The 26,984-nt window shown below is 42.3% G+C and overlaps 1 protein-coding gene across 3 annotated transcripts in view; it reads left to right on the top strand.

Moving 5' to 3' along the window:
• Efcab2 (EF-hand calcium binding domain 2) overlaps positions 1-26,984 on the top strand; it is a 131,234-nt gene that overhangs the window by 99,404 nt on the left and 4,846 nt on the right. For all 3 annotated transcript variants that reach the window (XM_036202329.1, XM_036202330.1, XM_036202331.1), the window contains 3 exons: positions 25,466-25,545; positions 26,278-26,320; positions 26,413-26,479. In XM_036202329.1, the coding sequence (XP_036058222.1) occupies positions 25,466-25,545; positions 26,278-26,320; positions 26,413-26,479 (190 nt within the window). The remainder of the gene's footprint in view (positions 1-25,465; positions 25,546-26,277; positions 26,321-26,412; positions 26,480-26,984) is intronic.

Genomic DNA, 26,984 nt, shown 5'->3' with positions numbered 1-26,984 from the left:
TAAAACAGAAGGACTTTATTATCATGCCCATTGAAACTGGCTTTCCTGGGAAATTCTGTTTGGCAGTGTTTGGCTTTATCATGGGTGACTCCATTTTGATTTTAAGTCTATTCTTTGGGACCTAGTGTAGGAGCTGAATCCAGAACAAAAGTCACTTGTAATCACTGCTTGCAGTGTAAGCTGAGGCTGAGAGAAAGAAAGCAGCCCATGCCCAGGGAGCCTCATACTCCATTTTGTTTTCCAGAAGGATCTCTGATTGAAGGTTAAGTGAAGGTTTTAGCAACAAAAAGAGACTTTAAGGGGAAGAAGCTGCCTGGGCTGGGCCATGGAGTTGCTTTTCTTTGCCTTGGGGGTTTGGTTGGAGAATTAACAAGGGATGAGAGAAAAGAAGAGGAGGGCACTGATCCATCTCCTTATTCCTTGTACTAGTAGAGTCCTTGTTTATTCTACTGTAGACAGTTTTCTTTGGGCTGCCAGCTCACAAAAATGACATGGACTGTTATTAATTATGAAAGGTTGACCTATAGCTTAGGCTTGTTCCACCAAAAAAAAGGGAATTTGGGATTTCAGGCTGATGTAGGAGAAACTTGAAGTAGTAAAATTGATGCTACAAAGAATTTACTAATAATCAAGATTAGGCAATATTAAGTTATACCAAGTAGAATTTAGCCAAAGGAGTGCTGCTACCAGTATGACTGGGAGATAAGTAATGTGCTCACCAGACTTGTCAGAAACTTTAGGAATGAAAAATTTGTACCACAGTTGAAATTTAGGGATGCTAAGAAAGTTTCTGCCAATGTTTATTTACTAAGATTGACCTCCAATTAGGAAACTTACAACCAGCCATTAGGCTCATCCCATATCAAAGAGCATGCCTCTGAGGGGCAGTTCAAGTAGGTAGAGCACAATTATAACCACCCTGCCATTAAGTCTCTGTGCTCTCATCAGGAAAAGCACAGTTCTGCTGGGTGGACTAAATGGACCAGGGTAGCAACTTTGTAAAGAACAACACTGGTGTACCTAGGAAATACTAAGAAAAAATTCTGGCAATATCTTTGCTGTGTAAATCCCCATCTGTCCAAGTGACCAGACTTGCAGTCTGTTTAAATTGTGCAGAGTGGAACCTGGGGCTGGGACCTGAAAGAGGTTTAAGGGTAGCAGCATCTGTGAGATGCATAAGCCTATGGTGTGTATAAGTTCCAAAATCTTCTATTCAAGGCCAGCTCCTCTTTGAGCATTAGCTAGTGTAGCTAGAGTTTTCCTGGTCCTGCCTGGCCCACGGTCAGGACAAATCTCTCTCACCTGCCAGTCCCACAGTCACTCAGACCCAACCAAGTAAACACACAGAGACTTATATTGCTTATAAACTGTATGGCCGTGGCAGGCTTCTTGCTAACTGTTCTTATATCTTAAATCAACCCATTTCCATTAATCTATAAGTTGCTACGTGGCTCATGGCTTACCAGTATCTTAATATCTGCTTCTCATCGTGGCGGCTGGCAGTGTCTCCTCACTCAGCCTTCCTGTTCCCAAGATTCTCTTCTCTCCTTGTCCTGCCTGGCTACTGGCCAGTCAGTATTTTATTTATTAACCAATCAGAGCAACACATTTAACATACAGAACATCCCACAGCAAGCTAGAGCTGGATGTGTACTACATTAAAGAGCTTTTTCCTTTATCAGTCTCTAAGTGTGTGAAGTGATTTCTCACTAGGAAGGCATAGCGATTCTAGAACAGGGCAAGCTCGTTAATTTCTGTTGAGTATCAGTTTCTCCATAATAATGGCTATGTCAGAGTTTGCCTCCAAGATACATTCAGTAACATATTACAAGCCAGTTTTCAATGGAAAAACACGGAGAAAGTCAAGCAGTTTCAAGTCAGATGGATAACTGCTGCTCAAGTATCAGCACCTTGGCAGCTAGCTCTTGGTTGTTTTCACCTTGCTGTGATCACAATACCCGACAAAGACAACTTGAGGGAGCAAAGACTTAGGGGTTTTAGAGCACTGGTCCTCAGCCTTCCTAATGCTGTGACCCTTAATACAGTTCCTCATCGTGTGGTGACCCCAACCATGAAATTATTTTCATTGCTATTCCATAACTGCAATTTAGCTACTGTTATGAATCACAATGTAAATATTTTTGGAGATAGAGGTTTGCCAAAAAGGTCATGACCCACAGGTTGAGAACCAGTGTTTTATAGGGCTTCAGTCCTTTGTGGCTGGGAAGGCATGGTGGAGCCTCTCAGTTCACGGTCTACCAGGGGAGCTGGAAGCAGGGGTGCGCGTAACGCTCAAAGGCCCACTCCAGCTACCGACTGCTACTAGACTTCATTCTCTAAAGGGTTCAGGGCCTCCATAGTGCTACCACCCAGGGAACAAGTGCTGAAAACACGAGTCCATAGGGACGGTCAGACACAAACCCTAGCAGCAGCAGCAGCAGCATTTTCTTTCATTGCTAATTTGAAATGTTTAGTAAGATATTCTAAGTTGTAAGAATGCATTGTTTTTCTACTTTGGAATCTCAGAAGTTATTTTGAATGAAAATTAGGAAAAAGGACTGTTTTTCCTGTGAACCCACCTGTTAAAGCCCACCTAAGTTTCCTAGTGGCTTTACCCAGCAGGACGGCATAAGAGAATGATTGGGCCACAGGCCTGGGTACCAGGTGCTTGGAAGGGCCTACACTTGGCTGTATCTAGCAAGGGAAGGTCTTTTGCTCCTCCCCTTGGCATTGTTATAAAAAGCCCTTTTGAATAAAGTTCTGGGTCAGTGGATAAGGATCCAGGCCCACCCAAGGCTATCCTGGGTTTCTGTTTCTCTCCCCTCTACATTTCTAACTAAATCTCTTTTCCCTCACTCCTCAGGAGTGCCTGGGGCAAATAAATGTGGGAGCTGGTCCACACCCACATACTCCCTCCTCCCCCAAAGATGTTCTTGATGCTTCAAAAACATTTATTCACAAAGCTGGAACTGGCTCAGGGAGAGGCAAAGAGGCACTGTGGGCAAAGTAGGAATTGGAAAGTGAGTTATGGTGAGATAAGAATCAGTGTGTAGCAGGCATGGTGGCATATGCCTTTAATACCTGCACTTGGAAGACAGAGACAGACAGATCTCCGAGTTTGAGGCCGGCCTGGTCTACAGAGTGAGTTTCAGGACAGGCTACACAGAAACCCTGTCTCTAGAAAACCAAAACCAAAACTAAAGAGAATCAGTGTGTCTTCAGTAAACAGAACAGGACTAAGAACTGAAGATTAGGAAGGAGAATGGTGTGTGTGTGTGTGTGTGTGTGTGTGTGTTACTATTTATTAGGAATCTGAAAAACTCCTGCCTAGATCATCCAAACACCACAAAACCCCACTTATTTATATATTATCTGTAGCTGCTCGCTTGCTTTCCTTCTTTTTTGGAAACCGTTTCACTGTGTAGGCCTGGATGGCCTGAACTCACAGAAGTCAGTTTGCCTCTGCCTCCTTAGTGCTGGCTGGTACTAGAGACACGCACCACAAGCCCAGTGACCTTAATCAGACCACAACCATTGTAAATATGATTGAAAAAATGATATATAATAGTTATGGTTCAATTGGGTCACCAACCTATATAAGTTCTGTAGAAGTTTATTGGTGTGCCAACACAATTTATTCCAGCTAAGTTTTAGCAACAGAGTTACAACAGCTTTGACTACCCTTCTTGAATTTTACCAGATAAATGAGAAGAAAACACACATATTTATACTTATCAAATACATTTAAGACATTGAAGATCCACAACAGTTAGTGCCAAAGGGTAAATATCATATTGTTAAATGTTTTATAACAACTTCCGAGAGCAAACAATTGAAATGTATTCATATGTATGTGTGCTTTAAAATCATTCTGGGCTGGCAGGTGGCTGAGCAAGTAAGGGACCTTGCTGTTGTACTTGACAACCTCAGTTTCCTTCCTGGAACCCACATGATGGAAGAAGCAAACTGACCCCCACAGCTGTTCTCTGACTTCTACATATCCCATACACAAACACACACACACACACTATGTACACACACACACACACACACACACACACACACACATACAATGTACACACACACACACACACACACACACACACATAATTATTTTGTAAAAATTGGGCAACTTTTATCTGGAAATTGAATTCTCTAGCTATCATGTGCTTGAATTTTAGGACAGAGACATCCCTAACACAACTTTAAATTCTCAGCTCTTTGCTTCCTGAAGATCAGAAATCTCTTGAAATAGATCAGTTTTTAAATTCCTCAACATTGATTCATCTGTTTAATATTCTAAAAGTAGCAACTTGCTCCAAGTGATCCTGTCTGTGCAGGGTGTTATGAAAGCCAGCAGCTGTGAGAAGGAAAGGCTAGTGCAAATCTTCCTGCATGCAGGTTACCCAGCAGCCTGCCTTTGATACTAAGTCAGAGCTATCTAGGAGCTTCAGTGCGTGGGAGCTGGGAGGAGAGAAAGACTATTTAAAGGTCTATGTCCTTTGAAATTCAAACATTCTTAGAATTAAAGAGAATTATATTACACAGGAAAGCTAAAAGATGTCTCAAAAAATAAAAAAAGAAAAAGAAAAAGACCCATGTTGATAGGGTTATTGATTTAGGTTTCGGAACTAAGCTAGGATTGTGCCTTTTTATTGGGGGGACCCCTTCAGCCATCTGCTCCTCCACACTTGCCTGTTGTGGATGGTAAGAGGTGTCTCTGTTGACTCCTTTATTTGCTATTAATGTACTCTGCTCCCGAGAACGTATCTTGGGATCTCTTGTGAATTGGCCAGGGTCCTCTAGAGTAACAGAATTTGTAGAATGAATCCCTCTCTCTATGTATAGAAAGGGGATTTATTAGAATGACTGACAGGTCTAGCTAATCCAACACGTCTGCCTATGAACGGAAGGTCAAGAATCCAGTAGTTGTCAGGCCATGAGTCTGGATGTCTCAGCTGGTCTTCAGTATATGCCAGACTCCTGAAGAAGTGGGTTCTACTGCCAGTGAGGGAATGGACTTGCTGTTGAGGTCGAGAGCAAGCAGGCAGGCAAAAAGAGAGTGAGCGACCTTCTTCCTTGTCCTTTATATAGGCCGCTAGTAGAACATGTGGTCCAGATTAAAGGTGGATCTTCCCAACTCAAAAGATCTGGACTCAGGTGTTATCTTTCTACTGCAAAGATCGGATTAGAAGTGTATCTTCCCACTTCAAATCATTTAATTAAGAAAAAAAAAATCCTTCACATGGGTGTGCCGGCCATTTGGGTTTTAGTTAATTCCAGGTATAGTCAAGTTGATGGCCAGAATGGCTAGCACACCTTGGTTCTCTGTTTAGCCTCAGCAGTCAGTGTTGTGAGGCCTCATAGCTTCTGTGGTTAAACAGCTCTATATGATTGCCATTCCTCGGGCTAGAGGGACTTGGCTGGCAGATTACCCATCAGGTGTTAACCAGCCCAGGTTTGTGTGCCCAGTGACCCAGTGACCCCAGGTCTGACGAGGTGACCATCTTGGGCCTGGTGTTCAGCAGCTTAGGCTGTGTTCAGCAGCATGTCCCCGATGCCCTCAGTGAGCCGTGAGTTGTTCCTTCTGCTATCTTCCATGGAACATCATCATCTGGTGGGGTTTCTGGCTCATGAATCTGTATCTGCTCCAGTCAGTCCATGCCAAGGCGAAAACTGGCCTTTCTGCTTCACTTGCTGTTAGTTATCATTAATTTATTCCAGGCCCCCAAGAGCCACCCTGGCAGCAAGTCCTCCTTACCTCCTGGGTTTCTTGCTGGGGGTGGTGGTGGTGGGGTGGGCCCTGTGTCATGGGAAGTGCCTGAGCTTTCCCTATCTTGTGTTTTAGTCCTCTGATAGCCACAAGGCTCGCCTCCTAGTCATGCTATCTACTTCCACTTCTTCCTTCAGGATGCACTTTCCTGTCCTAATGGGCCCAAGGCCTCCCCAGCCAGGTTATACCGGGATTTACCTCATTTACCAGTCTACCCTATAGAAGCATGTGGCAGGCAGTTCTCCAGGGTGCCTGTTGCCTGAGGTGAGAGTCTGCTGCAGCACAACACTGCCATCTCCTGTTCGAAAGGGGTGGTTGCAAGCCTAGCGCCTCCAGGGATTTGCCTAGCCAGTGTCCTGAGAGGAACCTGTGGTTTGATTTCTCCATCCAGCATGCCAGGCCTCTGCAACCAGGACTCTGGCCTTAAGTGTGTCAACGCCTTTTGATGTCTCTAACTGCTGCCTTTCTATTTCAGGGATGTCACACTAAAGTGTATGTCCCCCCCACCCCCCCCAGCCTGTTCTCTGAAGCCTGATCTAAGGACGGCATATATGTTACTTTTCTTACTTGTGTGACAAATACCTGCAAAAACAACCCGAGCAGGGGCAGAGGTGTGCACTTTGGCACAGTTTGAGTCCTTCCTGGTAGGGATTGGATGTGGCAGGGACATGAGACAGTTGTCACACTGCATCTGCTGTCAGGAAACAGATGAACGTCTGTGCTCAGCTCCATCTCTCCCTCTGATTCAGCCCAGCACTCCAACCCATGGAAGGATGCTGTCCACACTCAAGGTGGACTTCCTTCTTCAATTAACCCTTTCTGGACACACTCTGACAGATGCACCCACAGTTGGATTTCCACAAGGATTCTTGATATTTGGTTATGAGCTGTTATCGGCCGAGATAGTTCCTCAGTCTTCCAAGGCGATCTTAACAGTCAAATCAACAATGAAAATTGAACACCAGTGATGGTTTAAAAATGTTTAAATATCATAAAACATAAAGGAAAATCTGCATCAAAAATCTTATGTATCCAGCAATACCTAAAATATTTATCACTCTCTCTTTCATGGAATTGTACCACTCCTGTTTAATTGATGTGTAACTGAGCCTGCCTTTCACTGTAGGAGACAAGTACTTCTTTATAGGCTGCCAGAGAGCCATGTGGCCTTGAGATCTAGCAACGGCTTAACAAAGCTCTCATTTCTTGTTTCCCCGCAGGCCTCAGTACAGCTTACAGCTGCTGCTCTGCTTTATAGGCATTGTTCTTCTCTTGTTGTTATGGTTGCTCTGGTTAGGTCCCTGCATCGATGATTCTCTTCTCTTGCATCTTCTCAGTTACCTTTCTTAAAACCTTTATCACTAGACTTCCAGAAACATAGTCTATGTCCACAGCACTCCATCACCATTTTGGCCTACAAAGCAATGAGCCAGCCTGACTGAGAAGTCCATCTCACTGCCTGTGTTCCCGTGTCACTTCTGTTGACACATGTGGTCCTGTGGACACTCTGAGAATCTGCTAACACTGAGCCATAGACGTTTAAGAGACTTGGGGACTGTCAGAGCCAGAGGCGGTGGGAGAGTGTCAGAATACAGTGCAGGGTTGACAGTGGGAAGGGGAGGTAGAAAAAGGAACATTGTGAAAGAGGACCGTAGCCATCTGGCTGATGACAAGCCCTCAGTCCTAATTTGCTCATTTGAGGAGGCTCCCCTTGCTGGCATGGGACTTACGTTGATGACTGTGCTACACTCTTAGTGGCTGGAGAAGCCATGGAAATGTGGCTGTGGCTCAAATGTGGTAGCTGGGAATATCATTGGGTTATTTCTTAAAAACAGATGTGAGGAGAGCGGGACACAAAAACTCCAGCTACAAATGGAGGTTGACTAGAGGGACATTTCCATAGGAGCCAGCTGTGGTGGTTTGAGTAAGAATGGCCCCCATAGGCTCATTTATTTGACTGTCTGGTGTGAAGTTGGTGGACTATTTGGGAAGGATTAGGAGGTGTGGCCTTGTTAGAGGAGGAGGTGTGTTATGGAATGTGGAGGTGGGCTTTGACTCTTCAAAGCCCCAATTAGGTCCCGTTTCTCTCTCTGCCTACAACTTGGGAAACAGATGTGAGCTCTCAGCTCGTGTTCCAGCTGCACACCTGCCTGCTACTGTGCACCCCACCATGATGATCATGGACTAATGCTCTGAAATTCTAAACAATCCTTAACTAAATGCTTCCTTCTGAAGTTCACCTTGGTCAAGGTGTCTCCTCACAGCAATGGCGCAGTAGCTATGACACCGTTTCTGTCACCCAGAAGAGCTATGATGGGAGCTGGGTGTTGAGTGTACAGAATAACATGATCAGGAGTTAGCCATGCTTAGTTTTTATTCCTAAGCTCAGATGGCCACTCTCTAGATTTGGGATTAGGTTAAAGTACAACTACTTAGGGACCCACCAAAGGCTGCGCTAGAAGCAAGGGGGACCGAGCAGAAGCTCTTCAGCACGTGTTAAAGATGGGTCAGTGATGAACTAGGCCTGGCTTGTTCTAGAATCCTGCCCATGGATAAAACAGTGGCATCATGGCAAGGCTTGGTAATATTGATGGTCCTCAGTAAGTGAGATCCTTAGGGAACACTTTCAGTGTGGTGGTTAGCCCTGCATCTGGTGCACCGTGTCCTTAGGATAGTCCCAGGAATTGCTTTCTCCTTATACTCCATATTACTTCTCTTTTCTACCACTTTTGGCCTATATTTGGTAACCTCTTAAAGAAATATTATTGAGACTTTTTTTATGGCTGGGAATAGAAATCAACATTTAGGTTTTCATTAAGAGTTTTAAGTTAGACTTGGTGGTCCAGGTCTGTAGTCCTAGCTAATCAGGAGGCTGATGCAGAAGGATTTCAAGTTCAAGGTTGTATGGATCACAAAGTGAATTTAGGGTCTCAAAAAATAGAAAAACTAAAACCAAAAAGGGCTGAGGGTGTAGTCCAGTGTGACTCACTCGCCCAGTATGTCTGATGCTTCAGGTTTTATCCTTAGCACTGCAAAGCAGATAAAAGTCAATTTGGAAGCAAGAGTTCTTTGTTGTTCCACCTTCTGGTGATGCTGTTGAGATAGTCTGGACCTATCCTTTGTATAGAGTGACTTTGTTTCTTTCTTTGTTTGTTTTTTGAAGACAGGGTTTCTCTGTGTAGTCTTGGCTGGCCTGGAACTTAACTCTGTAGATCAGGCTGGTCTCAAACTCACAGAGATCCTCCTGCCTCTACCTCCTGAGTGCTGGGACCAAAGGTGTGTGCCACCACTGCCTGGCTTTGTATGTAACTTCTTATTTAAAACTTCTTTTCTGGGGGGCTGGAGAGATGGCTCAGAGGTTAAGAACACTGGCTGTTCTTTCAGAGGTCCTGAGTTCAATTCCCAGCAACCACATGGTGGGCTCATAACCATCTACAATGAGATATGGTGCCCTCTTCTGGCCTGCAGACAGAATACTCACTATACATAATAAATAAATTAATAAATCTAAAAAAGAAAAAAAATAAGTCATTTAAAAAAAATTTCTTTTCTGGAGGACTGCTTTTCTTCTGTCTCTAGAGTTTGAGATTCCATAATGGTTTGTCTGCACCTATTTTCATGTGTCGTAGGGACCGGCCTGTGCTGCAGAGAAGTTCTTGCAGTTCTTGTTGATTCTGTCTCCCCACTTCCCTCTTGCTACCTCTTTCCAGACTGCTCAGTCTCTGTCTTCTGTCTCTGGAGACTTCTTGAACTTACTCTTGTATGTTTCTACTGAGTTTCCTGTTTCTGATGTCACTGGTTTCCAGTAGCCTGTTGTGTTCTGGAATGTTCCTTTGCAACTAGCATTCATGTTCTTCTCCCCTATCTCCTCAGGTTCTGTTTGATGTTGATCTCTGCCTCCGTTCTGGTTGTTCATCTGTTAAGTAGATTTCCTTGAATGCTAATGAACTAATGAGCCCCTAGGCATGCCCAGAGCTAGTCAATTTTTTAAAACTGAAAATAGATTTTTTTCATACAATATATTCTGATTATGGTTTCCCCTCTCCCAACTCCTTCTAGATCCCTCCCCAACTCTCCTCCCACCCAAAATCCACACCCTTTCTCTTTTTCCTTAGAAAACAGGCACCTAAAAAAAGGTAAATAAAGATAAGATAAAACAAGCGAACCAGGATAGGATAAAACAAACAAAAAGAAGAAAAGGACCTGAAGAAAAAGCACAAGAAACACCTGTAGCACACACAGGAATCCACAAAACACAAAACTGATAGCTACAATATATACACAAAGAATCTGTAAGGTAAAAGAAAGAAGCCGGGCAGTGGTGGTGCATGCCTTTAATCCCAGCACTTGAGGTGTGTGGTGGGGGGCAGAAGCAGGTGAACCGCTGAGTTTGAGGCCAGCCTGGTCTACAAAGTGAGTTCCAGGACAGCCAGAGCTACACAGAGAAACCCTGTCTTTAAAAACAAAAACAAGCCGGGCAGTGGTGGTGCACGCCTTTAGTCCGAGCACGTCTAGCATAGTTTGCTGAGCCCTGAGGGGAAGGATTGATGGAGACATCCTATTCAGGACTGAGTGTTCAGAGGTCCCTCAGTCTCTGCACACTGTCCAGTGTGAGTCTCTGTGTCAGTTCCCATATGCTGCAGGAGGAAGCCTCTCTGGTGATGGCTGAACAAGACATTGGTCTATAGGTATAGCAGAATGTCCTTAGGAGTTATTTTGTTACGTTAAGTACAGTAGTAGTTGGTTTTCTCCTGGGTCCTTGACCTATCTACTCTCAGGTTCTCGGGCACCCCACACTGTCTGGAATGGGTTCCAGCTCATGGAGTGGCCTTGAGTTCACTCAGAGAGTGGTTGGTTACCCCAGACTCATGCCACTGTTACACCAGCAGAGCTGGTCAACTTTAAATCTCACCTTAGGAAATTTTGGAGTCCCCAGCACCAAAGTCTGTGAGAATTTCCTCTTTGGCAGAAGTCCTCTGGTCTTCTGCCTAGGAGCTAAAAGCACCTAGCTGCCAGTTAAATATGAAACAATTCTGTTAGGGCCAGGAGGGGCGGTTACCCCTAGGTGGGAAGGAGCCAAGGAGGATGAACATTTAGTGCAGTTGCTGTACTTGAACCTGCCCTAAGAAGGACCAGTGGGGAAGCCAGTGGCTTCTTAGGCACCCGTTCAATCTTTGTAGACATCCAGAGTGGGAAGGTTCCTTGCTCACCGACATGATTTAGCTACTACTCGATTTAAAAAATTAATAGTTATTCGACAAAAGGGTAGTTCAGTCTATTTTTAAATTCTTTCAGTTTTGAACTTACAGCTTCGAATGTCCTAATGTTTGTCAGACAGCCAATAGGATCTTTAGAATAAATAAAAATGTAAACTCATTACATTTATCTGTGTGTGTGTGTGTGTGTGTGTGTGTGTGTGCGTGCGCATGTGCACGCGCGCATACATGGAGGCCAGAGGACAACTTGCAGGAGTTGGTTCTCTCTTTCATTTCCCAGGGATTGTCTCAGGTTGAGGCTTGACAAGCATCTTTACCCATGGGGCCATTTTCCCACTTAGAGTTAATAATTTTTTAAAGGCAGTGGCTTAAAGTTTTGTTATTTATGGGTAGGGATGTAGCTTAGTGATAGAGCACTTATATGCAGGGTCTGGCATTTGATAAGTAAATATTTAAAAGTCAAATGCAAAGGGAACATTTCTGGTAAATACTGGTCAATTTTTGTTATTATTTTATTCAATTCATGGTTAAAATATTTTCTGTATTTCTGTTGTTTTGAAGAATGGGTTTATATAAAAATGTATGTTAGATGGTATTTAGAGTCTAACTTGAAATATCTTACCTTTTGCTATAAAAAGTTTGAAAAATCCATATGTATTTCTTGTTTGTTGACCTGAAGCTGTGCTTTATAAGCCATTTTAACTACTGATATTATCCTGTGTTTTTTGTGAAGCATGAAATGGTTCATCTTTTTGGCTCATTGTTATGCCACTAGGTAGAGATGAATTTTCACTTTGTATTTTGTTGTTCTAGTTCAGTGAGTTTGGCATGAAAATAAATAATGCTGTAATAGGAAGATATGGCCTTACAATTCCACAGTGCAGATGTGAGTAAAGAAGTCTAGATTTGTCCCATCAAAACACCTGACACATTGAGGCCACTTAACCTCCCAATGCCCATGTGTGTCCTCAGATGAAAAATAGGTCAAGAAAATGGACTCATGTCTAAAGTAGAAGGAAAAATGATGTTTTTTTGCGTGCATTGATACTTAAGCACTGGCATTTTAGAAAACACTATAGTGTTCCTATATGTCTTGAGTCAGCTCCATGTTACAGGGCCCTGGAGCATTTGAGAACCCATGACAGCTAGAGAGGGGACCTCTGGTGGCAGAAGGCCACTTCCATCATGTAGGCCAGCACACTATTCAGATAAATGGTACTTGCTGGTGGGCTTGAGACTTCTCATAAGAGATTTTGTTACCTTTATTGTAAATGCTGTTTGGGTTACAGCATGTGGACCCTCCTCATAGATGAAACCAACTAGATTATCACATTTACAATAATAGGACAGCTGTGTTTTATTTATTTGTTTATTTTTGTTGTTGCTTTGCTTTGGATTCAGGGTCTCATATATTCCAGATTGGCCTCCTCAAACTTCTATACAACTGAGGATGACCTTGCCTCCTGTTCTCATACCTCTACCTCTCAGTGCCGGCATTACAGATGTGAGCCATCATGTCTGCTCTGTGCTGTGCTGGAGATCTATCCCTGGGCTTAATGAATCGCAGGCAAATGCTGACAGCTGAGCTGGTATTGCCCACTCCTATGCTTTGTGTTAGCCTGTCTCTTCATTCAGTCCAAAGACACTTATGAGGAATTAATGTATATGTGTGTGTGGCAGTGGGGTCAGGTCACTCCAGTACATGTACCCTGTCCTCTAGAGCAAGCAACAAGGTATTCAACTTAGTATCTTTTTTTTTTTTTTTTTCTTGAGATAGGGTTTCTCTGTGTAATAGTTCTGGCTGTTCTGGAATTTGCTCTGTAGACCAGGCTGGCCTCAAACTCACAGAGATCTGCCTCCCGAGTACTGGGATTAAAGGCGTGCGTCACCTGGCTTATACCTAGCATCTTAGTGCCTTATATTATTAGTTGCTACATTTCACATGGCAGGAGGCAGGGTACTGAGTATATAGTCTGATAGTAGAGTGCTTGCCTAGCATTTGTGAGGCCCTAGGTTCAATATCCAGCACCATAAAAACAAAACAACAACCAACAGGTAAGAGGCAAGGCCAAACTTCTGAAGAAACATGTCCATGTGGTTAGTGAGGCCGGCCTATCCCTGGAGTGTCTGCATAGAGTCTTTTACGAAACGGTATCACTGCACCACATAGAAGCAGAGGGTCTCCACTATGGGTGATGTCACTGTCGCCAACTCTTGGAGGTCATACCTCCTAAAACTGTCACACAACCCCATCAGGTATACATTAGTGTTCTCCTTGTCATACATGACACATAGAATCTAGAAGGGCTTGTTTTCTTTTACAGTGCTAGGGGCTGGACCCATGGCCTTGCAACATGCCAGGCAAGCACTTTACGACTGGACTACATCCCTTGATCAGACAAGGGTTGATGTTTGTTTTGTATTGTTTTTTATTTTAGGCTGAGTTTCTCTGTTAGACCGGGCTGGCCTTGAAATCAGAGCCCTCCCTGCCTCTGCCTCCCAAGTGCTGGATTAAAGGTCTGTGCCACCACATCCTGCTTTGAGGATAGATTTTTAATAAGACTGTGTTCATCCTTGGTCAAACATGGTAAATATATTGTTTGTTTGTTGATTTGAATGTGGTAAAAGTCAAACCCAGAGCTCATGCTAGACAAGCACTCTCTCATTGAGCTACATCTATAGCCCTGGTTATGATTTAATGAAAAAGGCAGTGTCTGTTTTTTAAAAAGACCCTAACCAGTATAGGAAGAAGGCAGGGACATTCCCAATATGAGGCTCTTGAATTGATTTCATTCTATCTTGGTAACAGTTGAGCTTTTTCCTGGAAAGTATAACACATCTCAATATTTTCCTTTTTCCTTTTTTTTTTTTTTTAAAGAAGTTGCATTTTCTTCTTTATTAAATTAATTTAAAAAATGTATGTGTATGCCTGTTTTGCTATATGCATGCAGTGTCCTTAGGGGTCAGAAGAAGGTTTAAGTTACAATTACAAATGGTTGTGAGCTGCTGTGTGGGAGCTGGGAAGTAAACTGAGCCCCCCGCAAGAGCAGCCCGCCCTGTTTTTTCTGTATTAACTCTGTAAAGTAACTCTTCTGAATTGTGAATACAGTTTGCAAATTGCCAGTTGGTACACGTTGGCATTTGTGCTTGAGTAGTAATTCAACTTTTGGATACAAATATGCCATAGGTATTTGACATCTATAAACAGGCCTTCCGTGTGTGTTAGAGGGTCTGAACCGTTAGCCTGAGGGCTGGTAGCAGAGCTCTGTTTGAAGCTTGTGTTCTCTCCCATTCTCCTTCCCAAGGCTGAGGGCTGAAGGCAGGGTAGGCCTTGAGAACACTAGGGAAGTGCTCCCTCTACCAGTGAGTTCTGCTCCTCCCCCTTTCTTTGTTTAAATCTGGGTAGCCATCTTCGAGTTCAGTGGCATGCTCCCAAGTAACATGTTTGCATCCAAATTTCCTGTTTTCCCGTGTGTTTGTTGTCAACATGTGTGGGGACACACGTGTGCGCAGGTGCATGCATGTGGAAGCCAGAGGCTAGCCCTGATGTCTTCCTTGAGTGTTTTTCTGCTTATATATTGAGGTCAGTCTCTCACTTGAATACAGAACTTGCCTGTTGTGGGCTCTGGGGATCTGAACTCTGGTCCTCATGCTTGCTGGGCCAGTGCTTTATCCATTGAGCCATCTGCCTCAGCCTCCCAAGTGCTGGTATTGCAAATATGAGCCACCATTCCTGGCAGTTTTCCCCCTTTTGTGGGGACATCATGGTTTATTTGTCTTTGTTTACCAGACCATAATAGTGAGCACCAATTAAATATATACTTCGAAAAACCATTATTCTGAAAAGCATTATTTCTGAAAAGGAAAATTTAAAGCAAAAATTCTGAATCCTCTGCCCCCATAGGAGCAACCCACAGTGAACTTAAGGTAGATAGATGCTACGTGGTCCTATTATCTACAAACAGGAAATTAGTGAGGCGATAGATGTGTTAATTACCTTAGTTGTAATAAGTTCACTATGTATGTATATTAAAACATCTTGCTCTATTCTTTAAATATATACAATTTTAGTTTGTTAATCTTGCCTCAATAAAACATCTAAAGAATTTAAAACAATAGAAATGCAGGTGAGAATTCTTTGCAACCATCTTTGCAACTTTCTGTTAAAAACTATCCTAAAAAGAAACTAATTGCTGGGCAGTGGTGTCACATGCCTTTAATCCCAGCACTTGGGAGGCAGAGGCAGGCGGATCTCTGTGAGTTTGAGGCCAGCCTGGTCTACAGAGCAAGATCCAGGACAGGCACCAAGACTACATGGAGAAACCCTGTCTCGAAACCCTCCCCCAAACAAACAAACAAACAAACAAACAAACAAAAACAAAAAAAGGAAAAAAGAAACTAATTATTTGAATATAAAACATTTATTATAAAATAGTGCTTGTCACCTATTAAACATCCCACAAATGTCATATTTAGAGTAGTCTTGTTTTAAATGCCATTGCTTATACATGTTTAGAGACCATACTAGATATGGCCTCTAGAGGGCAGTGTTGGGTCATGGAAAGAATTTTACAATTTCAAAATGGACTCTAAAAAACATTTAAAATGGACTTAAAAAAGTGTGTGTGTATATGTGTGATGTGTGTGGTCACAGTGGACTTGTGAAGGTCAGAGGACAGCTTTGTGGAATCTGTTTTTTCTTTCTACCTTCCTTGGGTTCTGGACTGAAGTCAGGTCCCCAGATTTGTGCATCAAGGGCCCTCACCCTTGGAGCCATCTTACCATCTGTTTATGCTCATTATCCTTTCTCTGTTTTTAAACTGAAGAAAATGAATGTTAGGCATGAAGACAAGCAGTTGTAATGCTAACACTGGGGATGCTGGGGCCAACCTAGATAACATAGCAAGACCTTGTCTCAACAACAATAACAACAACAACAACAATAGCAACAACAAACAAAAAAGAAAAACTTTATACCTTCTCTTTATACCTTTTTTTGTTTGTTTGGAGCTCTTCTTTAACATACATTAATGTGGTGATTTGAATAAGAATGGCCCCTTAGGTTCATATATGTGAATGCTTAGTCACTGGGGAGTGGGACTATTTGAAAGGATTAGAAGGATTAGGAGGTTTGGTCTTGTTGGAGGAAATATGACACTGGGGTGGACTTTGAGATTTCAAAAGCTTTTTTATTTATTCTCTCACATATTACATCCCAACCACAGTTTCTCATCCCTCTTCTCCTCCCAGCTCCAGCACCTCCATCCACACTTCCCTTCTCCCCCAAATCTATTGCTCCCTCATTTCCCTTCAGAAAAGAGCCAGCCTCCCAGGGATATCAACCAAACACGGCATATCAAGTTACAGTATGATTAGGCACCTCATAGTAAGGCTGGATGATGAGGTAACCTAGTAGGAGGAAAAGGATTCCTAAAACATGAAAAAGAGTCAGGGACAGCCCCCCCTCTCACTGTTAGGAGTCCCACAAGAACACCAAGCTGCACAACCATAACATATATGCAGAAGATCTATGTCAGACCTATGCAGGCTTCCTAATTGTTGGTTCAGTCTCTATGAGCCCCTATGAGCCCTGGCTAGTTGAGTCTGTAGGCTGTGTTCTTAGGATGTCTTGGAGTTTTCCAGTTCCTGCCATCCTTCCTTCCCCTCTTCTGCTGGATTCCTTGAGGTCTGCCTAAAATTTGACTGTGGGTTTCTGCATCAGTTGCTGAATGAAGTCTCTGATGATGATTATGCTAAGGCTCTGTTCTGTGAGTATAGCAGAATATCATTAAGAGTCATTTCATTGACTTTTTTTCCAGTCATGTTTGGTTGTATCCTAGGTCTCTTGGCTATCCAGTCTCTGGTTCTTAGCCCTCCAGGCAGTGTGAGGTGTAGGCTTCCTCTTGTGGTAGGGGTCTCAAGTTGGATCAGTCATTGGTTGGCTGCTCCCACAAGTTCTGCTCCACCTTTACCCCAAGACATCTTGTAGGCAGGACAAATTGTAGGTTGAAGGTTTTGTGGCTAGGTTTGGGTTGATGTCCCCATCCTTCCACTGGAAGCCTTGCCTGGTTACAGAAGATGGCCAGTTGAGGCACTGTATCCTCCATTACTAGGAGTCTTTGCTAGGGTCACCCTTGTAGGGTTCTAGGGAGTTTCCATTGCATTAGGTTTCTACCTTGCCCCTGAAAGGTCCCCCAATTCCAGTCATCTCTCCCAGTACTTCCCCAACCTGGTCTCTCCTGTTCTCATTGCTACCTGCCCCCAGTCCACCTACAAAATCTATTTTTCCTTCCCAGGGAGATTTATACCCCTCCACCCCCACCTCCCTTAAGCCCTCCTCATTACTTAGCCTTTCAAGGTCTGTGGACTGTAGTGTGATTTTCCTTTACTTTACAGCTAATAGCCACTTATGAATGAGTACATACCATGTTTGTCTTCTGGGTTACCTCAGTCGGAGTGATTTTTTTTTCCTAGTTCTATCCATTTGCCTGTGAATTTCATGATGTCATTTTTTTTTTTTTTAAAAACAACCCAGTAATACTCCATTGTGTAAATGTACCACATTTTCTTTATCCATTCTTCAGTTTAGGGACATCTCATTGTTTCCAGTTTCAGGCTATTATGAATAAAGCTGCTATGAAAGTAGTTGAGCATGTGTCCTTGTGGTAGGATGGAATGTTCTTTGGGTATATGCTCAGGAGTGGTATCAGTGTATCTGATTTTATGTTGAGGTCTTTGATCCAGCTGAACTTGAGTGTTGTTCAGGGTCATAGACATGTATCTATCTGCCGTCTTCTACATTCATTCATACATTCAGTTAGACCAGCACCATTTTTGAAGATGCTTTCTTTTTTTCTATTGTATAATTTTGGCATTAAAAAAAAAAAAAAAAACAGGCATGTGGATTTATGTCTGGGTCTTCGATTCCATTCCATTAATTGACTTGTCTGTTTTTATGCCAATGCCATGTTTTTGTTTTTGTTTGTTTAATTACTATTGCTCTGTAGTACAGCTTAAAATCCAGGGATGCTGATAACTCCAGAAGTTCTTGTATTATACAGGATGGTTTTAGCTCCCAGTGTTGTTGGTGTTGTTGTTTATCCATATGAAGTTGAATATTGTTCTTTCAAGGTCTGTAAATAATTGTGTTGGAATTTTGATGAGAATTTTGTTGAGTTTGTAGGTTTTGGTAAGATGGCCATTTTTACTATATTAATCCTACCAATCCATGAGCATGGGAGGTCTTTCCATCTTCTGATATTTTCTTCAATTTCTTTCTTCAAAAACTTGAAGTTCTTGTCATACAGGTCTTTACTTGCTTTGCTAGAGTTACCTTAAGATACTTTATATTATTTATGGCTATTGTGAAGGGTGTTGTTTCCCTGACTTCTTTCTCAGCCTGTTTGTCATTTGTGTATGTGAGGGCTTCTGATTTCTTGAGTTAATCTTGTGTCCAGCCACTTTACTAAAAGTGCTTATCAGCTGTAGGAGTTCCCTGGTAGAATTTTTAGGATCGATTATGTATACTGTCTTGTCATCTGGGAATAGAGGTACTTTGACTTCTTCTTTCCAGTTTGTATCCCCTTGATCTCCTTTGTTGTCTTATTGCTCTAGCTAGAACTTTGAGTACTATATTGAATAGGTATGGAGAGAGTGGACAGCCTTGTCTTGTTCCTGATTTTAGTGGAATTGCTTTGAGTTTCTCTCCATTTAATTTGATGGAAGCTATAGGCTTGCTATAAATTGCCTTTATTATGTTTAGGTATGTCCTTTGTATCCCTGATCTCTCTAAGACTTTTTTTTTTTTTTAAATGAAGGGATGTTGGATTTTGTAAAAGGCTTTTTCAGTGTCTAATGAGATGATCATGAGGTTTTTTTCTTTCAGTTTGTTTATATGGATTATGTTGACAGATTTTTATGATGCACCATCCTGCATTTCTGGGTTGAAGCCTACTTGATCATGGTGAATGATCTTTTTGATGTGTTCTTGGATTCAGTTTGCAAGTATTTTATCAAGTATTTTTGATCAATGTTCAGAAGGGAAATTGGTCTGTAATTCTCTTTCTTTGTTGAATCTTTGTGTGGTTTGGGTATCAGGTGACTGTGGCCTCATAAAATGAATTGGGCAATGTTCCTTTTGTTTCTATTTTGTGGAATGATTTGAGGAGTATTGGTATTAGCTCTTCTTTGAATGTCTGGTAGAATTCTGTCCTAAAACCATCTGACTCTGGAGTTTTTTGTGGGGGGGCATTGGGAGACCTTTAATGACAGCGTCTATTTCCTTAGGGGTTTTAGGTCTGTTTAAATTGTTTATCTGGTCTTCATTTAACTTTGGTAAGAGGTATCTATCAAAAAAATTGTCCATTTCTTTTTGATTTTCCAATTTTATGGAGTACAGGTTTTTTGAAGTATGACCTAATGATTCTTTGGCTTTCCTCACTATCTGTTGTTCTGTCCCCTTTTCATTTGTGATTTTGTGAGTTTGGATATTCTCTTTTTGCCTTTTAGTTAGTTTGGGTAAGAGTTTCTCTATCTTGTTGATTTTCTCAAAGAATCAACTCTGATTCATTTTTTCTTTGTATTGTTCTCTTTGTTTCTATTTTATTGATTTCATCCCTCAGTTCGATTATTTTCTGCCTTCTACTCCTCTTGCGTGTTTGCTTCTTTTTTGTTCTAGAGCTTTCATGTGTGCTGTTAGTTGCTAGTATGAGATCTCCACAATTTCTTTATGAGGCACTTAGTGCTAGGAACTTCCTCTTAGCTCCACTTTCATTGTGTCCCATAAGTTTGGGTATGCTGCTCATTCATTTCACTGAATTCTAGGAGGGCTTTAGTTTCTTTCTTTAGTTCTGTCTTGACCCAGTTTTCATTCAGTGAAGAGTTGTTCCATTTCCATAAGTTTATATAGGCTTTCTGTGTTTTTGTTGTTATTGAAATACAGCTTTAATCCATGGGTGGTCTGATAGGATACAGAGGGTTAACTCAGTTTTATTGTATCTGCTGAGACTTGCTTTGTGACCTAGTATATGGTCAAGTTTGGAGAAAGTTCCATGAGGTGCTGAGAAGAAGGTGTATTCTTTTGTGTTTGGGTGAAACGTTCTGTAGATATTTGTTAGGTCCATTTGGTTTATAACAATGTTAACTCCATTATTTCTCTGTTTAGCTTTTGTCTAGATGATGTCCGTTGGTGAGAGTAGGGTATTGAAGTCTCCTGTTATCAATGTGTGAGGATTGATGTATGATTTAAACTTTAATGATATTTCTTTTATAAATGTGGGTGCCCTTGCATTTGGGGCATAGATGTTAAGAATTGAAACATCATCTTGGTGAATATTTCCTTTGATGAGTATGAAATGTTCTTCCCTATCTCTTTTGATTAATTTTGGATTGATGTCTATTTTGTTAGATATTAAAATAGATACACCAGCTTGCTTCCTGGGTCCATTTGCTTGGAAAATCTTTTTCCAACACTTTAATCTGAGGTAATGTCTATCTTTGATGTTGAAGTGTGTTTCTTGTATGCAGCAGAGGGATGGATCCTGTTTTTGCATCCATTCTGTTAGCCTATGTCTTTCGTTTTTGTTTTTTGTTTTTTCAAGACAGGGTTTCTCTGTGTAGTTTTGGTGACTGTCCTGGATCTTGCTATGTAGACCAGGCTGGCCTCAAACAGAGATCTACCTGGCTATGCCTCCCGAGTGCTGAGGTTAAAGGTGTGTGCCACCACCACTTGGCTTAGCCTATGTCTTTTTGTTGGGGAATTGAGTCCAGTGATATTGAGATATACTAATGACTATTGATTGTTATTGATTGTTAATTCCTGTTATTTTGTTGTTGTTGATGATGGGTTTTTTTTTGTGTGTGTGTTAAGCACACATCTGGTTTTGCTGATGTGAGGTTATTTCCTGTGTTTTCACAGGTGTAGTTATCTTCTCTGGGTTGGGATTTTCCTTCTAGGATCTTCTGTAGGGCTGGGTTTGTGGGGAGATATTGTTTGAATTTGATTTTGTCATGGAATATCTTGTTTTCTCCATCTATGTGGTGATAGAGAGTTTTGCTGGGTATAGTAGTGTGGGCTATCATCTGTGGTCTCTTAGAGTCTGCAGGACATCAGTCCAGGCCTCTCTGGCTTTTAGAGTCTCCATTGAGAAGTCAGGTGTAATTCTGATGGGTCTGCCTTTTATATGCTATTGGCCTTTTCCCCTTACAGATTTTAATATTCTTTCTTGATTCTGTATGTTTAGTATTTTGATTATTGTGTGGTGTGGAGACTTTCTTTTCTGATCTAATCTGTTTGGTGTTCTGTAAGCCTCTTGTATCTTTATAGGTATGTCCTTCTTTAGGTTAGGAAAATTTTCTTCTATAATTTTGTTAAAAATATTTTCTGGGTCTTTGAACTGGAAGTCTTCTCCTTCTACTCCTTTTATTCTTAGGTTTGATCTTTTCATAGTGTCCCATATTTCCTGGATGTTTTTGCCATTTTCCTTGACTGTTGTATATATTTCTTCTATTTTATCTTCAGTGTCTGAGATCCTCTCTTCCATCTCTTGCATTCTGTTGGTGATGTTTGTGTCTGTAGTTCCCATTCGCTTATCTAGATTTTTCATTTCTAGAATTTGCTCAGTTTGTATTTTCTTTATTGCTTCTATTTCCATTTTCAGACTTTGAACAATTTTATTTGTTTCCTTCACCTGTTTGTCTGTTTTTTCTTGGTTTTAAGGGATTTATTCATTTCCTTCAGTTGTTTGTGTTTTCCTGGATTTCTTTAAGGGATTTATTAATTTCCTCTTTAAGGACCACTATCATCTTCATAAAGTTGGTTTTAAGATTGTTTTCTTGTGCTTCAGCTGTGTTGGGATACTCAGGGCTTGCTGTAGTAGCATGACTGGGTTCTGGTGGTGCCATATTGCCCTGGCTGTTGTTGATTATGTTCTTACGTTTGTTTAGGCATCTGGTTTGGGATGACTATAGGTCCAGGTGCTGATTTCTCACTTTGTCTTGTTTGGTGGGTGTTTTGTTCCTTCATTTCTGTTTCCTTTTTGGTCTTTTGGTCTTTGTGGTCTGGATATCTGGCTGCCAGTGTGACCTCTGGTCCCGCAGGGAGTCTCTGTCCAAGTTGGGGGCTGGACTTTTGGTGGCTAGCTTGGCCTTTGGTCCCACAGGGGATCAAAGTTCGGGATGGGACATGATGATGATGAGGATGGGAGTAGGGATTGGGGATAGTGTTGTGGGGTTGGGCACCAAAAGAGAGGTCTGAGGATGGGCTGCCTATGGCCGGTGTGGTCCAGCAGTGTCTGCCTGAGTTGCTTATCTATTTTTCTGACTGGCATGACCTGAACCAGTTCTTCTAACTGGTGTGGCCTGTACCCAAGCAGCAGGTATCCTGAGGTGGGGGAAGGGGCCTGGCAGCAGGGGTGGGTGGTGGGTGTGGAGGAGGGGGGCAGCAGGGGTGGGTGGTGGGTGTGGAGGGGTGGTGGGTGTGGAGGGGTGGTGGGTGTGGAGGGGTGGTGGGTGTGGAGGGGTGGTGGGTGGGGAGGGGTGGGGAGGGGGAAGGGGTGGTGGGTGGGGAGTGGGGAGGGATGGTGGCATGGTGGGTGGTGGGGTGGGGAGGGGGCGCAGCAGGTTGGATCTTTGGGATCCAAGCTGAGGGTGTAGAGGGTTCCCAGGGCAGATGGGCCTCCTACCTGTTCTTTTGATTGGTGTGGCCTGTACCTGAGCAGCGGATATCCCTACATTTTTTATATATATATTTTGATTATGGTTTCCCTTTCCCCAATTCTTCCCAGATCCTCCCCACCTCCTCTCTCACCTGAATCCACACTTTCTTTTTCTCCTCAGAAAACAAATTGGTATCTAAAATAATAATAAAAACACTAAATTGGAAACCATAATATATATGCAAAAGACCTGTAAGGTTAAAAAAAAAAGAACCTCCAAAAATGCCGTTGAGTTTGTTTTGTGTTGTCCTTCTACTGCTGGGCTTGGTGTCCGCCCTTAAGGGTGGTTTGTATCTCCAGAGAGACTCTGTTGGAGACAACTAATTGTTCATTGTGAGTGGTTATCAATTGCAGATAGTGTCCGGGTTAGGGATGGGGCCTTGTGTTTATTTCCCTCTCAGCACAGGACCCCGTCTGGCCCAGACCCAGGCAGGCCCTGTGCATGCTGCCACAGTCTCTGTGAGTTCGTATTTGTGCTAACCCTGCTGCATTAGAGGGCCTTATTTTCTTGGTGTCCTGAATCCCTTGTGGCTCTCACACTCTTTCTGTCTCCTCTTCAGCAGGGCTCCCTGAGCCCTGAGGGAGGGATTGGATGGAGAGATCCCATTTAGGACTGTGTATTATTCCAAGGCCTCTTACTTTCTGCACATTGTCCAGTTGTGGTTCTCCATGTTTGTTCCCATCTACTACAGGAGGGCGCTTCTCTGATGATGGTGGAGTAAGGCACTGGTCTATGAGTATAGCTGAATGTCATTTGATGCCTATAGTTGTTGGTCTAGGATTGAGCTTCCTGAGACTTGCCCATTTTGTGTTAGCATGTCTACTGGTATTGTCCTTATTCAGGTCATGTTTAGGCAGCCATGTTGGTGAGAAACTATGGGCATAGATTCTCTGAAGTGTCCAGGAGACACAAGAGATTGACTTTCAAAAGTCTGCCCTGGGGTTCAAACCTCAGAGTCCATAAACACTCTACCATTGAGCTGCACCTGTGTCCAGATATTTAACTTAATTTTTTTTTTTTTTTTTGTTTTTCGAGACAGGGTTTCCCTGTGTAGCTTTGTGCCCCTCCTGGAACTCACTTGGTAGCCCAGGCTGGCCTCGAACTCACAGAGATCCGCCTGGCTCTGCCTCCCGAGTGCTGGGATTAAAGGCGTGCGCCACCACCGCCCGGCTGATAGTTAACTTCTAAGTCTCTGTGTTCTGGGAGTTTCAGACTACTGCCCACATACAACAGAGCTATAGTAACATTCATTGTCAAAATGCTCAGCTCAGAACTTAGAGGAAGCTGAAAAATTGTTCACATGCTGGTGGGTACAGAAACTCTAGATGGGTTTGAGTTTCTCTGATAATGGAGTCTGAAGACTCTACTATACTAGGTATGAATCTCATATGAACATTAAAACCTGTTGTCATTTGGATGACAGTGTGTTCTACTTAATAGCCACCTAGAGATTTATTTTTTGTTAAAACAATAAATCTCTTAAAAACTCATCTGTTGAATTGGGATCTATGAACCTTTTAATAGGGTTTTTGAAAGAGGGTGCAAAATTTATAGCTCCATATAAATTGCCTGACAGGGGAGTTGAGGTTAGTAGAGCTTTGTTCAGTCAGTCTGTCATAGTTGAACCCACAAGCAACGAGACCTGTTTCTTCCTCCTCCTGTAGTGCTAGGTGCCAAATGCCTCGTTGTTAGAACAGTAGTCTCTAAACTTAGGGTGGCAGAGCCGACAGAGTTCTGTTACTCAGGAAGGCATTTCGTAAGTACAAGACTGATTTGACTGGCCGTAACCTGATCTCATTCAGTATTCTTCATGTCAGGGAAAGACTGCATTTGTGCCAGTCAGAATCTGGGAGTCATCTTAGACCCTGTTCCCTTATCTGTCACAGGTACATGCAGTCACTCTGTCAAGTCTCAAAGGTCTCCTGGTCGCACACCCACTCTCCTCATGGCCACCACTCCAGCTGCACTGTCACCCTTTGTCTGAAGAAGCCACCTCCCCCACAACAGAGTGACCTTTTAAAACACACACCTGTGAGAGCATCATTGGTTTCACACTGTTCTCAGGACAGCACAGGGAATGACCAGCCTGTGGATGATAAGGTCTTTCTCCAGCCTCACCTTGAAGAACTGCTCTTTCTGGGATCTGTGCTCCAGCCTCCCAGCCTCTTCTTGTCCTTGAGAAACCAGCCCAAACACCGCTGTTTGCCAGTAGCTTCCTGACTCCCTGACAGAGCTGTTTCTTGTCCCTGCTCTCTAGACCCACACTCTTTTACTCATGGTGTTTGCATAGTTCTAGAATTAGACATTCGAGTCAGGCATGGTGGTTCATGTCTGACATGCCACCATATGGGAGACTGAGGCAGGGGGATCATTGCACAATTGAGGTTACTCTATATAGTGAAAACAAATTGGATACTTGGTACTACATTGGGCGTGTGTGTGAGCGCACATGCCAGAGGTTATTAACTTTGAGTGCCAGTCCGCTGTGATGCAGTTACACACCTTGCTTCTGATGTGAGTGCTGGGAATTGAACTCAGGTCCTCATGATCGCATGACAAGCACTTTGCTGACAGGCATCTCCTCAGCTGCTGGTGTTGTGGTAGTGTGAATTATACGTGTCTCTCCTGCAAAAAACAGGCTCCACAAGCTGCATTTATGCCCATATTCTCATCAAGTTCCAACGCTTGGTTCAGTGTTAGAAAAAAAGTAGTTGTTCCAAATATGTGTTGAATGAGTAAATGACTGTTTTTAATTGTTTAGGTAGAGGAGGAAGAACCCACTGGATACATTCGATATGAAAAATTCCTTCCAGTGATGACCAGAGTACTTCTGGAAAGGAAGTAAGGAAGTAAACCCAATTTTAAGGCAGAAAGTAAGAATTACATTAATTTCAAAACATTTTACTTGGCCAGGTGTGTGTGATGCCTTATGCCTGTGATTCCAGCATTTGTTGGGGGTGAGGCAGGAGGATTGTCACAAATTTGAGGCTAACTTTAGTTACATAGTTTCAGGCCATCCTGAGCTAAATAGTTTTGCCTCAAAACAAAACAAAACCACTTGGCTTTTTATATTTTATTTACCCAGTATATGTCTTAGAGTAGTTTCCTCTAGCCTTTCAGGGTTCTTCAGGCTGGTTTAGGGTTGTGCTTATAAAAATCAACCATGCTAGTATTTATTAATCTAAGCAAGGTAAATGAAAAGGTGAAGGAGCTACAAAAAAGAACAATGTTGTAGTTATGTTTAATTGTGAATTATTTTAAAAGAAAAATTAAAACTAGTTACTTTCCTAGTATAAGTACAGCATTTGCATTTTGCAGTTGAGTAATTGTAGAGGTTTTGGTCCTAGGTAAATTTATTTTCATATCAATGAGAGATGCTAATAGGTAATACTAAACATTCCTGAGGGGTAGGTACTGTTGATTTTCAGACTCAGAAATACAAAGAAATTTCATCAAGGGAAATGCCATTAGCTTCATATATTAGTGGCTTTTATTTTGTTTAATGTAGTCATTTATCATGTAGAGACCGAGATAAATATGCTGGCATTAATTCACTTTATTATAAAATTACAGATACAGACCAATTGCTGAAGATGTCCTTCTTAGAGCTTTTGAGGTAGGTGAGCTCCAGGTTATTCATGTATATGTGAAAAATTAATTCATCATATAGAATTTATTCAACCAAGAAAATAAATCTGCTTTCCCCAGGTTTTGGATCCAGCCAGACGAGGGTTTCTGACGAGAGATGAACTGGTCAAGTTCATGACTGAGGAAGGTCAGGGTGCTTTATTTCTTAAAGAGTAATTTATGCAAAGATTAATAGGTTTAAAGATGTTTATTTTATTTTGTGTGTGTGTGTGTGTGTGTGTGTGTAAGTGTGTGTGTGTGTGTAAGTGCAGTACCCATCGAGGCCAGAAGCATTGTGTCCCCCTGTAGCTGGAGTTGCCACCTGACATGGATTGGGAACTGAACTCAGGTTCTTGGCAAGAACAGGGCATGGCCTTACCTGCTGAGCCATCTCTGCAGCCCCAATGAATAAGTTTTAAACAGTTATGCAAAAAATTATAGGAGATGATACTTTAAAAGCAATTATTTGGTTAATAATTTTGGTTTGGTTTGGTATTTGACTTTGTGTAATAGAAGTGTAATGATTGCTTGTATAAACTGTGTTTACTTCTTTCACTTAAAATACTTCCTGAATAAAAGACATTCCACTTAAAGAACACAAACTGTCATAAACCAATGTCTTTTAAGACAGAAGACTTGAATTATAGTATATA

This window comes from Onychomys torridus, chromosome 11, assembly GCF_903995425.1.
Source record: "Onychomys torridus chromosome 11, mOncTor1.1, whole genome shotgun sequence".
NCBI classification, from domain to species: domain Eukaryota; kingdom Metazoa; phylum Chordata; class Mammalia; order Rodentia; family Cricetidae; genus Onychomys; species Onychomys torridus.
The sequence above is the reverse complement of the archived record's forward strand: the minus strand, read 5'-3'. Positions and strand labels throughout refer to the sequence as shown.